This window comes from Bos indicus x Bos taurus, chromosome 5 (assembly GCF_003369695.1).
Source record: "Bos indicus x Bos taurus breed Angus x Brahman F1 hybrid chromosome 5, Bos_hybrid_MaternalHap_v2.0, whole genome shotgun sequence".
Lineage (NCBI taxonomy): Eukaryota > Metazoa > Chordata > Mammalia > Artiodactyla > Bovidae > Bos > Bos indicus x Bos taurus.
The window spans coordinates 52,847,623-52,860,468 of NC_040080.1; the positions used below are offsets into that span (position 1 = coordinate 52,847,623).

General features: G+C 43.7%; 1 protein-coding gene across 1 annotated transcript in view; it reads right to left on the reverse strand.

The window, feature by feature from the left end:
* STAB2 (stabilin 2) overlaps positions 1 to 12,846 on the reverse strand; it is a 172,033-nt gene that overhangs the window by 47,797 nt on the left and 111,390 nt on the right. Inside the window, exons 40-46 of the mRNA XM_027541952.1 lie at positions 11,422 to 11,467; positions 10,186 to 10,262; positions 6,612 to 6,737; positions 5,953 to 6,026; positions 4,851 to 4,922; positions 2,882 to 3,001; positions 594 to 641 (exon numbers count right to left, since the gene is read on the reverse strand). Coding sequence (XP_027397753.1) covers positions 594 to 641; positions 2,882 to 3,001; positions 4,851 to 4,922; positions 5,953 to 6,026; positions 6,612 to 6,737; positions 10,186 to 10,262; positions 11,422 to 11,467 — 563 coding nt within the window. The remainder of the gene's footprint in view (positions 1 to 593; positions 642 to 2,881; positions 3,002 to 4,850; positions 4,923 to 5,952; positions 6,027 to 6,611; positions 6,738 to 10,185; positions 10,263 to 11,421; positions 11,468 to 12,846) is intronic.

A 12,846-nucleotide genomic window follows, 5' to 3' on the forward strand; every position in this document is an offset into this window, starting at 1 on the left:
ACTAAATGTTTTCTATGGTTGAGATAAGAATGCAAATGTTAAGTAATAGGACAATTTACTCAACTGTTCTATGTTCTTGCCAAGGTTAAGGACCTATGGTTACTTATATTTTCTTCTAGATTTTAATCTATATTTTAAAAAAAATAATTTGATTTATTTTAATTGGAGGCTAGTGAAACCAATACAATATTGTAAAGTAATTAGATTTTACTCTTCTAGATTTTTATTCTTTTTCTTCAGTATCTCTGGACTGTATTCTGATGTAAGATTTAACTTAATATTTTCACCCAAAGAGTTAGCTGATTGCCCCAGTAATGCTTCTTGTCTAAACGGGTTGGATGGCAGTTTTTTCATAAAATACATTCTCACATGTGCAACGGGCAAGGGCAACCATTACTCCACTTGTATGCTGCCCACCTGGGGCCTGAGAAGTTCACAGATGACCAACACAGAGAGTACTGCAGAAATGTAGGTTCCAGGACTGTCTTCTATCTTTACCTACTCCAGAGGTTACAGATTTAACTCATATCTTTAACCCATATCAGGGGTTTGAGACCCAATTCTTCTAGTTAGACATACATATGCATTCTTACCAGCAACTGGAAGTAAAACTGAGATGTTTTTGGATTCTTGGGAAGCTCCTGGAAACAAAGACAAAAAGGTCCACTTAATGGCTCTGAATTAAACACAAGAACAATATAGGGTTATCACAGGGCAATTTCTCCAAGATTGAGAGAATCTACTATCTTTTTAGAGCTTAACAGGTGGCTCAGTGGTAAAGACTTTGCCTGCCAATACAGGAGATGTGAGTTCGATCCCTGGGTTGGGAAGATACCTTGGAGTAGGAAATGACAACCTACTTCAGTATTCTTGCCTGGGAAATCCCATGAACAGAGGAGCCTGCTTATGGGTTACGGTCCATGGGGTCGCAAAGAGTCTGACATAACTGAGTGACTGAGCACACATGAATACACTGCCATGGCAGGCTTCTTAAACAAGTCTCATCTGTAGGCTCACGACTGATGTTCAGAATGATGATGCGGATATACCGTGAGCTCTAAAAGCTTCCTGGAGTCACCATCTGATTTACCTTGGAAAGGTTCAGCCATTTATAAAAGTACCTGAGCTTTAAGAGCATTTTTGCAAGTTCAAGTATTTAAAAAATCTTTCATAGGTTTATGGAAGATTTATTTTCTCTACTAACAAGAATATTTCAATCAGCCAGAATGCTCTGGTCCCTCTTTAAACCAAATAATAGGATGTTCACTTTATAATAGGTAGAAATCTACAGGTATCACATCCAAGCATCTCTCTACCAAGTACAGATGTTCAGGTGTGTTCACACGCACACACACACCAACAACAGCCTACATCATGGCCATGTCTTTGAGTTACTATGTACTCTGTGCCTGCTACACACGTTGTCTCATTGAAATCGTATAACAACTTGCTTGGAATGCTACCATTATTTTCTTTTAAAGGCTAGAAAACAGATATATCACAAAGAGATGATATAATCTGCCTAAAGTCACATTACCATAATAACTGGCTGAGCTGAATTCATACCCAGGCATTTTCTGACTTGAGAACTGTTAATCTGAATCACTGCATGCCAGATCAAGTGAATTCTCATGGGAAGATAAAATTTCCATGTTTTATAGTTTTGTTTGTTTGTTTTACATTTTGGCCATGCTGTGTGGACATGGAACATGTAGAACTGGACATGGAACATGTAGAACTGGAAATGGAACAACAGACTGGTTCCAAACTGGGAAAGGAGTACATCAAGCCTATATATTGTCACCCTGCTTATTTAACTTTTATGCAGAGTACATCATGAGAAATGGTGGGCTGGATGAAGAACAAGTTGGAATCAAGATTGCCGGGAGAAATATCAATAACCTCAGATACGCAGATGACACCACTCTTATGGCAGAAAGTGGAGAGGAACTAAAAACCTCTTGATGAAAGTGAAAGAGGAGAGTGAAAAAGTTGGCTTCAAGCTCAACATTCAGAAAACTAAGATCATGGCATCTGGTCACATTACTTCATGGCAAATAGATGGGGAAACAATGAAAACAGTGACAGACTTTATTTTTTGGGCTCCCAAATCACTGCAGATGGTGATTGCAGCCATGAAATTAAAAAACGCTTGCTCCTTGGAAGAAAAGTTATGATCAATCTAGACAGCGTATTAAAAAGCAGAAACATTACTTTGCCAACAAAGGTCCGCCTAGTCAAAGCTATGGTTTTTCCAGTAGTCATGTATGGATATGAGAGTTGGACTATAAGGAAAGCTGAGCACCGAAGAATTGATGCTTTTGAACTGTGGTGTTGAAGAAGACTGTTGAGAGTCCCTTGGACTGCAAGGAGATCCAGCCAGTCCATTCTAAAGGAAATCAGTCCTGAATATTCATTGGAAGGACTGATGCTCAAACTCCAATACTTTGGCCACCTGATGCAAAGAACTGACTCATTGGGAAAGACCCTGATGCTGGGAAAGATTGAAGGCAGGAGGAGACAGAGGATGAGATGGTTGGATGGCATCACTGACTCAATGGACAAGTTTGAATAAACTCCAGGAGTTGGTGATGGACAGGAAGGCCTGGCGTGCTGCAGCCCATGGGGATGCAAAGAGTCAGACATGACTGAATGACTGAACTGAACTGTGTGGCATGTGTGATCTTAGTTCCCAGACCAGGGATCAAACCCTTTGATGGAAGTGCAAAGTCTTAACCACTAGACCTCCAGGTCCCTCCAGGGACCTCCCTCACATTTTAGTTTTATATGGAACAAAACTCTTGCACCCTTCTCAGTGCCTTAGATTCTTCACACAAGGAGGAAAGTAGAGTTCACTTTACAGAAACATGCCTTGCGTTACCTGATGGATGTTGCCACGGCAGGTAAACCCATCCCCAACGTAGTCTGGTTTGCAAGTACAAGTCCTTTCGTCTTGTCCAGTGTGGTTGCAGATAGCAAATTCACTACAGCCGCCATTATTCTGGTAAAATTTCCAAGGAGTGGGGGATAGGAATCAGACCAGTTAGCTTGCCAGCCCTGCCAATGCTCACAAAGCAATTCTGTATTGACATTCACTTTTTGTCTTACTCTCTGACTGGTTTCTTTTGAACTGTGGTATTGGAGAAGACTCTTGAGAGTCCCTTGGACAGCAAGGAGATCAAACCAATCAATCCTAAGGGAAATCAGTCCTGAATATTCATTGGGAGGACTGATGCTGAAGCTCTAATAGTTTGGCCACCTGATGCGAAGAACTGACTCATTGGAAAAGAGACCCTGATGCTGGGAAAGATTGAAGGCAGGAGAAGGGGACAACAGAGGATGAGACGGTTGGATGGCATCACCAACTCGACAGACATGAGTCTGAGTAAGCTCTGGGAGTTGGTGATGGACAGGGAAGCCTGGCGTGCTGCAGTCCATGGAGTCGCAAAGAGTTGAACACAACTGAGTGACTGAACTGAACTGACTGGTTTGCATTATTTGCTCTTTTCCTGAATTTGTGTTCCATCTCCCTAAAGTTGTAAGAGTCATCCTACTCACCCAGCCTTACACAGGCATACCTCATTTTACTGAACTTTGCAGGTACTGTGATTTTTACAGATTGGAAGTTTGTGATGACTTTGTGTTGTTGGATGATGGTTAGCAATGTTTAGTAATGAAATATTTTTTTAATTAAGGTATGTATTGGGTTTGCCAAAAAGTTCGTTTGGGCTTTTCCATAAGATGTCACAAGTGAATCCTAATGAACTTTCTGGGCAACCCAATACATTATTTATTTATTTAACTCTTACTGTCTTCTTTTTAAAATTGAAGTATGGTTGGCTTACATACATTGTATTTTTTTAGACATAATGTTATTGCATACTTAACAGATCTCAATATAGTATAAATATAACTTTTTATGTATTGGGACACCAAAAATTCTTGTGACTTGCTTTATTGTAATAGCCACTGTATTTTGGTGGTGGAACCGAAGCCACAATGTCTCTGAGGTGTGCCCATATCTCAAGATGGCAAGTCCATCCCAGCAGATCTCCAGCCCTGAAGAGATCAGTCCAGAGTTGCCAAATGGGAAGTTTATCAGCACCCGGCAGTTAACTAGGAAGGCATCAATCTTGTTTGACACTTCTCAGCTAAAGGCTAAACTCTAATCCATCATAGCAAAGTAATAGTCACCAGCCAGAAGGTAGTTGGTGTAAAATAGACAGACCGTCATGGGGGACAGTAGGGACCTCGTCTGGAGAGAAAGGGCTTTAATTATGGAGTATCTGTGCTGTTTTCATGCTTGCAGGAGACTCTCAGGTGGGCAGAGATATGGATGAGGAGGGAAGGTGTATGAACTGGGCCTCTGCTGGGGATCAGAGCCTCGTGGAGGAACAAGCACGAGAAGTGGCCAAGGGTGTGACCTGTGAGTCAGACAGACAGGGGTTCAAGTTCTGACTCTGCCATGTGCTTGTTCTGTGACCAGGGCCAGAGACCCCTTCTCCTCCTGCTCTGGGGTGGGTTGAATTATGTCCTCCCCAAAGCTATGTCTACATCCTAAGCCCTGATCTCTGTGAATGGGACCTTATTTAGAAAAACAGTCTTTGCAGATGCAATGAAGGATCTCGGAGATGCGATGTCTTAGATTAATCAGGGGGTCTTAAGTCTGCTAGTGTCCTCACTGGAAGAGGAGATCCAGACACAGAGGTGAGGTCACATGAAGACGGAGGCAGAGACTGCAGTGTCTCCAACTCTGCAACTGGGACATGAGGAAGAAATGGCCCAGAAGCAGCTCTGATGGAGGGCACCTCAACACCACACCCTAGATGCAGGGAGGGGGCGGTACTCACGGTCAAGCAGACGTTGATGAGGGTGCAGACTTTCCCATCTCCAGTGTACTTCGGCAAACAGTTACAGACAGCCTGTCCAGGAAGAAGGCAGAACGGGGCATTTCACAGTCAGGTCCTGCTGGCTCTCACTCCATCATCATCTGTCCAGTTTCTGATGCACAGTTTCCCGCTTGCTCACAGTTTGACAGGGACCGAGGGAGGCAGAGTCCGGGTTCCTGAGCCTCCAGCTTCCCTACCCAGTCTTTTCGCCCCTCAACCCCTCCCCTCCTTTATGTGGAGTCCTCACATGCTCCCACCCCACCTAACCTTCTCCCTAGGAAGGCAATGCCTTGGCCACAGCGCTGGGGAGTATGTGACCAAGAGAGGGCTTAAAACCGTTATCTTCTGCTGTTGTACATGTATTTCAGAGGCTCAAGCCCAAGAAAAATGGTAAGATTCTGGGCATCAGAAAGCTGAAAGAAAGGAGAGTGTGGCTGGAGACCTTCATGTTTCTGGAGCCATGTGGTGTTTGCACATGCCCACTTCTTCCCACTGCGCTGTGCTGTGTTAGTCGCTCAGTCGTGTCCGACTCTTTGTGACCCCATGGACTATAGCCCATCAGGCTCCTCTGTCCATGGGGATTCTCTAGGCAAGAATACTGGAGTGGTTGCCAAGCCCTCCTTCAGGGGATCTTCCCAACCCAGGGACTGAACTCAGGTCTCCCACATTGCAGGCAGATTCTTTACCATCTGAGCTACCAGGGAAGCCCAAGAATACTGGAGTGGGTAGTCTAACCCTTCTCCAGGGGATCTTCCTGACCCAGGAATTGAACCGGGGTCTCCTGCATTGCAGGTGGATTTTTTACCAGCTGAGCTACCAGGGAAGCCCCACTTTAGGAAAGGCCTTTTTCCCATGAACCCTTTGTTCCCTGCTCCTCCTACCTTCCTCCTCTTTCCAAAACAACCATCTCTAGGGGAATTGTTTCAGAATTCCCTCTAATGTATTTATTTCATCCTGTTGCTCCCTAGAGGTCTGTTCTCAGCCCCTCTCCCTCAGTCCTGGGTCTGTATCTGCAGGAATTGGCTCCTAGGAAAATGTAACCCCCCAGAGAGACAGAGCTCACCTGGTTGGGTCCCGTCTGTGTGCACTCTGCATGCCTGTGGCAGCCACCATGGTTCTCCAAGCAGGGGTTGATCTCTTTAAAACAAAAATCCCACACCTGGCATGAGAATTGAGCCTTATTTTTAAGTAAAGGCATCTCGATGGATCCAACCAAGCAGAGCAGGTGTCAAAGCATGAGTCGGTTTTCTTGGCAACTCTGTGGCTGAAAGAACCCAACAGGGAGGGTGCTGGCTGTGGTTTCTCAAAACTGACTCCTCTGGGACGGGACTGTGCCAGCAGAGGCGTATCTGCAGGCTTGACTCTGTCCCTCTATTGAATGAATATGAGTGTTTGCAGCCAAGAACTTGAAATAATAGATTTTGGAGTCTAATTCAGCATGTTATGAATGAAGAGACGTAGGAATTTAAAAAAAAAACACATTTATAACCATCACAGTGTAATTTGCTCAGAGAAGAATCATCAGTAGATGCTCAATTTAGGAGGACATTTTGATGGGAAGCAGGATGTTTGCTTGGTGTGAAAGCATTTCCTATCCGATTGCTTATAAGCAGCCAAGGGAAAACAAGTAAATGGAAAGCAAGTGGAAGGATCAGACAGCACCTTGACCGAGGGGTCAAAACTAAAGGCAGTTGGAAATCGCAGGTGAGAGGTGGTACCTACCTATGCACACGATGCCATCGCCAGTATAGCCTGCCTTGCACACACACACCCGGCTTCCTGGGGTGGTTCTTTTACAGACAGCCTTGGCAGAGCAACCTCCATTGCTGATCTCACAGGCATTGATTGCTATAGAAGAGAAAGATGACACAGAGCAGTAGAGGAGGAGGGGGAAAATTGATGTGTTTTTACTTGAGTGATTGAGAAATAGAAGTTACTTCAAAATGGCAGGCATTGGATTAAATATAGATAATTCAAAAGAATGCAAAGCACTAGATGTCACTGGTGAATTCTACCAAACATTTAATAAATACCAAAATTTCACATGCTCTCCTAAAAACTGAAAGAGGAGGGAAGACTCTCAACTCATTCTATGAGACCAGTATTACTCTGATACCAAAACCAGGAAAAGCTATCACAAAACAACTATAGACTAATATCCTTCATGAATATAGATTCAATATCCTCAAGAAAATACTTGCAGGTCAAATTTAGAAATATATAAACGTGATTACATACTATAAGAAAGAGGTACTAATATAGGAATACAAGATTGTTTAACAACCCCCAAGTCAATTAATGTAATAGAGCACAGCAACAGAATGAAAGACAAAAACACAATCATCCTAGTATAAGGAGTGAAGCCTTTTGTCAAAATTCAATATTGTTAATGATAAAAACACTCAATAGACTAGGAATAGAAGGCAACTTCCTTAACCTGATAGAGGACATTTTTCACTTATGAAAAACCCACAGCTAAGATCGTGCTTAATGATGGCAGACCAAATGCTTTCTCCCATGATTAGGAATAAGGCAAGTAGGTCTGCTTTTACCACTTCTGTTCAACACTGTGTTGAATGAAGGTTCTGGTCAGGGCAATTAGGCAAGAAAGAAATAAAAGGCATTCAGATTAGAAAATATGTAAAGGCATTTCTATTTGCAGATAACATGATGTGCTATGGAAAATCCTGAAGAATCCACTAAAAAGAATTAGAGTGAATCACTGAATTCAACAATGTTGTAGGCCACAGGATCAACAGTCAAAAATCAATTGTACTTCTAGACCATAGCAATGAGCAAACTGAAAATGAAATTAAGAAAACAAGTCCACTTACAATAGCATCAAAAGATGGACTCCATTAACAAATTATAAAACACTCTGCAATCTGCAAACATTGTGGAAAGAAAGAAAAGATAACCTAAATAATAGAAAGACGTTCCATGTTCATTGATGGAGAGAATTAATATTGTTAAGGTGACATTACTCCCTATATCTGATCTACAGATTAAACACAATCTGTCAAAATCCCAGTTGATTTCTTTGCAAAAACTGACAAGATTATTCTAAAACTTGTATATCAATTCAAAGGGCCCAGAACAGTCAAAACAATCTTTAAAAAAAGAGCAGAGTTGGAGGACTCACATTCCCTAATTTCAAAACTTACTACAAAGCTTCAGTAATAAAGACAGAGTGGAACTGGCAGAAGGATCCATATGGAATTAAGAGTCCAGAAATAAACTCAAACATCTGTGGTCAACTGATTTGCCACAAAGGTGCCAATATGTTATTTCCATCACAGGAAGAATGATCTTTTTAAAAATTGATACTGAGACAATTAGATATCCACATGTGAAAGAATGAATTTGGACCTCACTATATACACAAAAGAGCTTCTCTGATGGCTCAGTGGTAAAGAATCCACCTGTAAAGCAGGAGACATGGGTTCGATCCCCGGGTGGAGACGATTCCTGGAGGAGGGCATGACAACCTACTCCAGTATTCTTGTCTGGAGAATCCCATGGACTGAGGAGCCTGGCGGGCTACAGTCCATAGGGTTGCAAAGAGTCGGACAGACTGAAGAGACTGAGTATGCAGGCATGTATACAAAAATCAATTCCAAGTAGATCTAAGATCTGGAGTCCCAAGGTGTGTGTATGAGTCCTGGCTTGCCCTTCATTCAACATGTGACTTTAGACAAATGACTTAATTAGTATGAATTTTGGGGTACACCCATACAAGCTTATGCACAGGTTTGGATAATGTATATGAAAGTTTTATAGAAATATTGAGCATTATATTAACTTACAGATGACAAAATGATGCAAAGAGAAGTCAAGCAGCTGTCCCCAGGTAACATACACTATAAGAACATAGACTTAAACCCAGGGAGTCTGACGACAGGACTGTTTATAACAGCTGCCGTTTTGCTATCTCCCCGAAAAACAGGGGGCAAGAGAAATCACAGTTACTTGTCTTTCCATTGTTTTCACTGGTATGTTGAACACATCCTACTTCAGGGAACACCTGAGACAATCCCCAGGGTCAGATGGTCTAGAATGCAAATTGGTGAGGACTTCCCTGGTGATCCAGTGGTTAAGCGTCCACCTGCTTTATAAAGCAAGGGACATGGGTCCAATCCCTGCTCTGGGAAGATTCCATGTGCTGCAGGGCAACTAAGCCCGTGTGCCACAAGTACTGAAGCCCGCATGTGCTAGAGCCTGTGCTCTGCAACAAGAGAAGCCACCATAATAAGAAACCTGTGCACCACAGCTAGAGAGTAGCCTCCCACTCACCACAACCAGAAAAAGCTAACGCAAGCCCAAATTTAATTAATTAATAAAAAAAGAAAGCAAACTGGTGCAATCATTGTCTAGCTCCACCACAGTCTGGACTGAAGCCCTCGTGGACACAGTGTCAAGAGAAAATGATGCTGTTTCCATTTTTTTCTAGCACTGAATATGTATTGGTCACCATAAGAGCGTTAGCTCATATTTATTGAGTGCTCTGTGCCAGGAATGTTCACAGGTATTAATTAAGTCATGCTGCCATCCAACAATCCACTGAGCAAGATTCTCTTATGACCTACAACTTACAGATGACAAAATGATGCAAAGAGCAGTCAAGCAACTGTCCCCAGGTAACACAAAGTGTAAGAACATGGATTTGAACCCAAGGAGTCTAACATCGGGGCTGTTTTTGACAGCTGTCTCATTCTGTTGTTGTACGTGGAGAGGTCATTTCATCCCAAATTGCTCTGCAAGGGACATAGTTTTATGTTTACTTTAAGGGTAGTTTAGAGACCACCCAAGGCCATGTGGGGAATGGGAAAAAGAACCAGGGCTCAAGCCTCTTCGTGTCCCATTTCAGAGTCCCCATGCCCATGCCACACCCTTGGTCAGCCAAATCCATGATTTTTAAAGCTCTCCAGGTGATTCCAATTGTGGCCAAGACTTAGAGAAGAGAACCAGGGCAGTGGCCCCGGACGTTCCAAAACCAACACATCTAATCCGTGAATAGTAGGTGTCCTGCCCCTGAATGAGGTCAGCCACCCTACCACATCCAGTTCCCCATCACTGCTCATTAGCAGCTGTCCATTTATTTATTTTTGGCCTCATCACATGGCAAGTGGGATCTTAGTTCCCTGACTAGGGATCGAATCCACACCCCTTGCATTGGCAGCATGAAGTCTTAACCACAGGACCACCAGGGAAGTCCTGCAGCTGCCCAGTTAGTCTGCAGAAACACAGATCTCTCAATAGCTTGGGTTACCCTCCACCTAGCAAATTCCTTACTTACCTGTGCAGATGGTCCCATTCCCCTGGAACCCTGCTGCACATTTGCACAAGGCTGTGCCATCCAGATTGAGAAGACAGCTGCCAAGAGAAAGGGCAAGTGGTGTTTACAGAAAAATGCACAACATCCCGCCTCCTGCCTGGATGGGACTCACAATACCCTTCTCCCTAGGATCCCAGCTCCTGCCCCATGAGGCACTCAGAGGTCCTCCCTAAGGCTTGGGAGGAGAGTTGATCCCTAGCACAGCCCTGCCATGGGCAGCTAAAACTGCAGTCACTTGTCAGGCAAACAACAGAGTGTGTACATGGAGGCATTGGTCCAAGGATACGGAGGGCAGCTGCCCATCTTCAGAGAGCATCCTATGTGCTCAAACCTATACTTCACACACTATTTGACGTAACCTACACAATATCCAGTAGCCCTAACCGGTAGGTCTATCATTCTTCCCATTTTACAGATGAGGAGACCAAGGCTTAGAGGCCTTAAATAAGTGGATCAAGGTTATACAATCAATGGAAACGACAGAGGCTGATTCAAGTCTAACTCCAGCTTCTGGATTCTTAATGAATTAACCCATTAGCTCCTCTGAGTGTTATGAATATGAAGTTCACTTATGAAGACAGAAGGCTTGGCTGTGAATTGCAAGTAAGGTTTGATGAAATGGAGGCCCACCAGGCTCCCTCTGCTTCTGTGAAAGGGTCCCTGTGGCTTGAACGGGGGTAACAACTGGCACTCTGCCAACGTGTCAGGTAGCACAGGGGGCAGCTTGTTCAAAAGGCTGGATCTGGCAAACTGACGGTGGCCTCATTTTTAGTTTTTACTTAAATCAGCCCTGGGATTTCTTTGGAAGGAATGATGCTAAAGCTGAAACTCCAGTACTTTGGCCACCTCATGCAAAGAGTTGACTCATTGGAAAAGACTCTGATGCTTGGAGGGATTGGGGGCAGGAGGAGAAGGGGACGACAGAGGATGAGATGGCTGGATGGCATCACTGACTTGATGGACGTGAGTCTCAGTGAACTCCGGGAGTTGGTGATGGACAGGGAGGCCTGGCGTGCTGCGATTCATGGGGTCGCAAAGAGTTGGACACAACTGAGTGACTGATCTGATCTGATCTGATCATAAATCCTCAGAAATGGTCTCAGGAAGCTTCTTCCCTAAAGATGGGGTCTGGTGAACACATACTATTAGGAAAAATCTCCTTTGCATCACTCCCAAAGGTGGCCAGAGGGCACCTACTTGGCACTGGTGTGGCAGGTCCCGTTGCAGTTGTCTTTTGTGATCGCTGCAAAAAGAGAACCAAATGCTGTCAGACTTTTTAAAATAAATCTCACTCAAGAATATTCTTTTAGTACTTGGTGATAGGAAATGATTTAGTTCCTCACAAGTTAACTGGTACACATCATGGGAACTATGTGACCATGTAAGTTCTCTTTTACCTTGGTTTCTAGGAAGCTGAGACAAATCTGAAGGTCAAATACACCGATGGAGTGTCTCCTGTGTGCTAGGTGGTGAGGCTGCACACTGCTCCCCGGGGTTTAATTTCCTATTTTATTGGGTTGGCCACAAAGTTCATGTGGGTTTTTGTAAGAGCTTAGGAAGGCCCCAAATGAATTTTTTGGCCAACCCAATGTTTATACCTTCTATGTTCCTTATTCTTTTTTTTCATCATTTTGCTACAGAGTGATATAAACAAGCAAATTTCTTGTTTGGTCACTAAGATATGTCCTACTCTTTTGTGACCCCATGGACTGTAGCTCCCCAGGCTCCTCAATCTATGGGATTTCTCAGGCAAGAATACTGGGGTGGGTTGCCATTTCCTTCTCTAGGGGATCTTCCCAATCCAGGGATCAAACCCACAACCCCCATCACCACTGGCAAGTGTATTCTTTACTGCTGAGCCACCAGGGAAGCCCAAATAAGCAAATACCTAATTATAATTAAGTTGTTGTTGTTTTGCATGTGCAAAAATAGCCCAGAGCCTGGCATGCAGCAGGTACTCACCACCTATTTGCTGAATGAATTCCTAAGTTTCCTGGAACAATATTACATTCTTATTCTTGGATGCCCAGCTAACATACTTCCTGGCAGGGGAGGATCAGGCAAGAAATTGTTAGAGATGATGGAAAAGTACCCACTGGGCTGGTTGCTCAGGCTAAGAGCTTTTGGGAAAGAAATCCTGTTAGGCCTGGCCAAATTATATAGAAGGTCCTGAAACAGAGGCCTGGCTGTGAGAGTGGTCGTGCTTCTGTGAGAGGGAACATTTACAGACTCCGATGAACTAGGTGGATGCAGTGCCATTCTGTGCCTTTATGTGCGCTAGTCCCTGAGTCCGGAAATCTCTTTCTCTCTGTTCTGTTTCTGAAATCCCAGCCACCTTTTAGGACCCCCTTGCTGGAATCTGCTCTAGACCTTTGATTCAGTTAATTGATAGAGACCACGTGGTGTGCTCTTTTGAGAAGGATGTGGCGCCCCTATCTGACCTCAGAGGGAAGAGTGCAATGATCAATTAACCAATTAACGATGTCTGACATGACTCGGGAGTGGGGAGTTTGCATTCGAACAAAGGGTAATCTAGTCTGGTGGAGAGGTGCTTTACTCTGCACTCTTATATTGCAATTTTTTGAATATGACTGAACATTTATTTCCATTACTAGGCTGAAG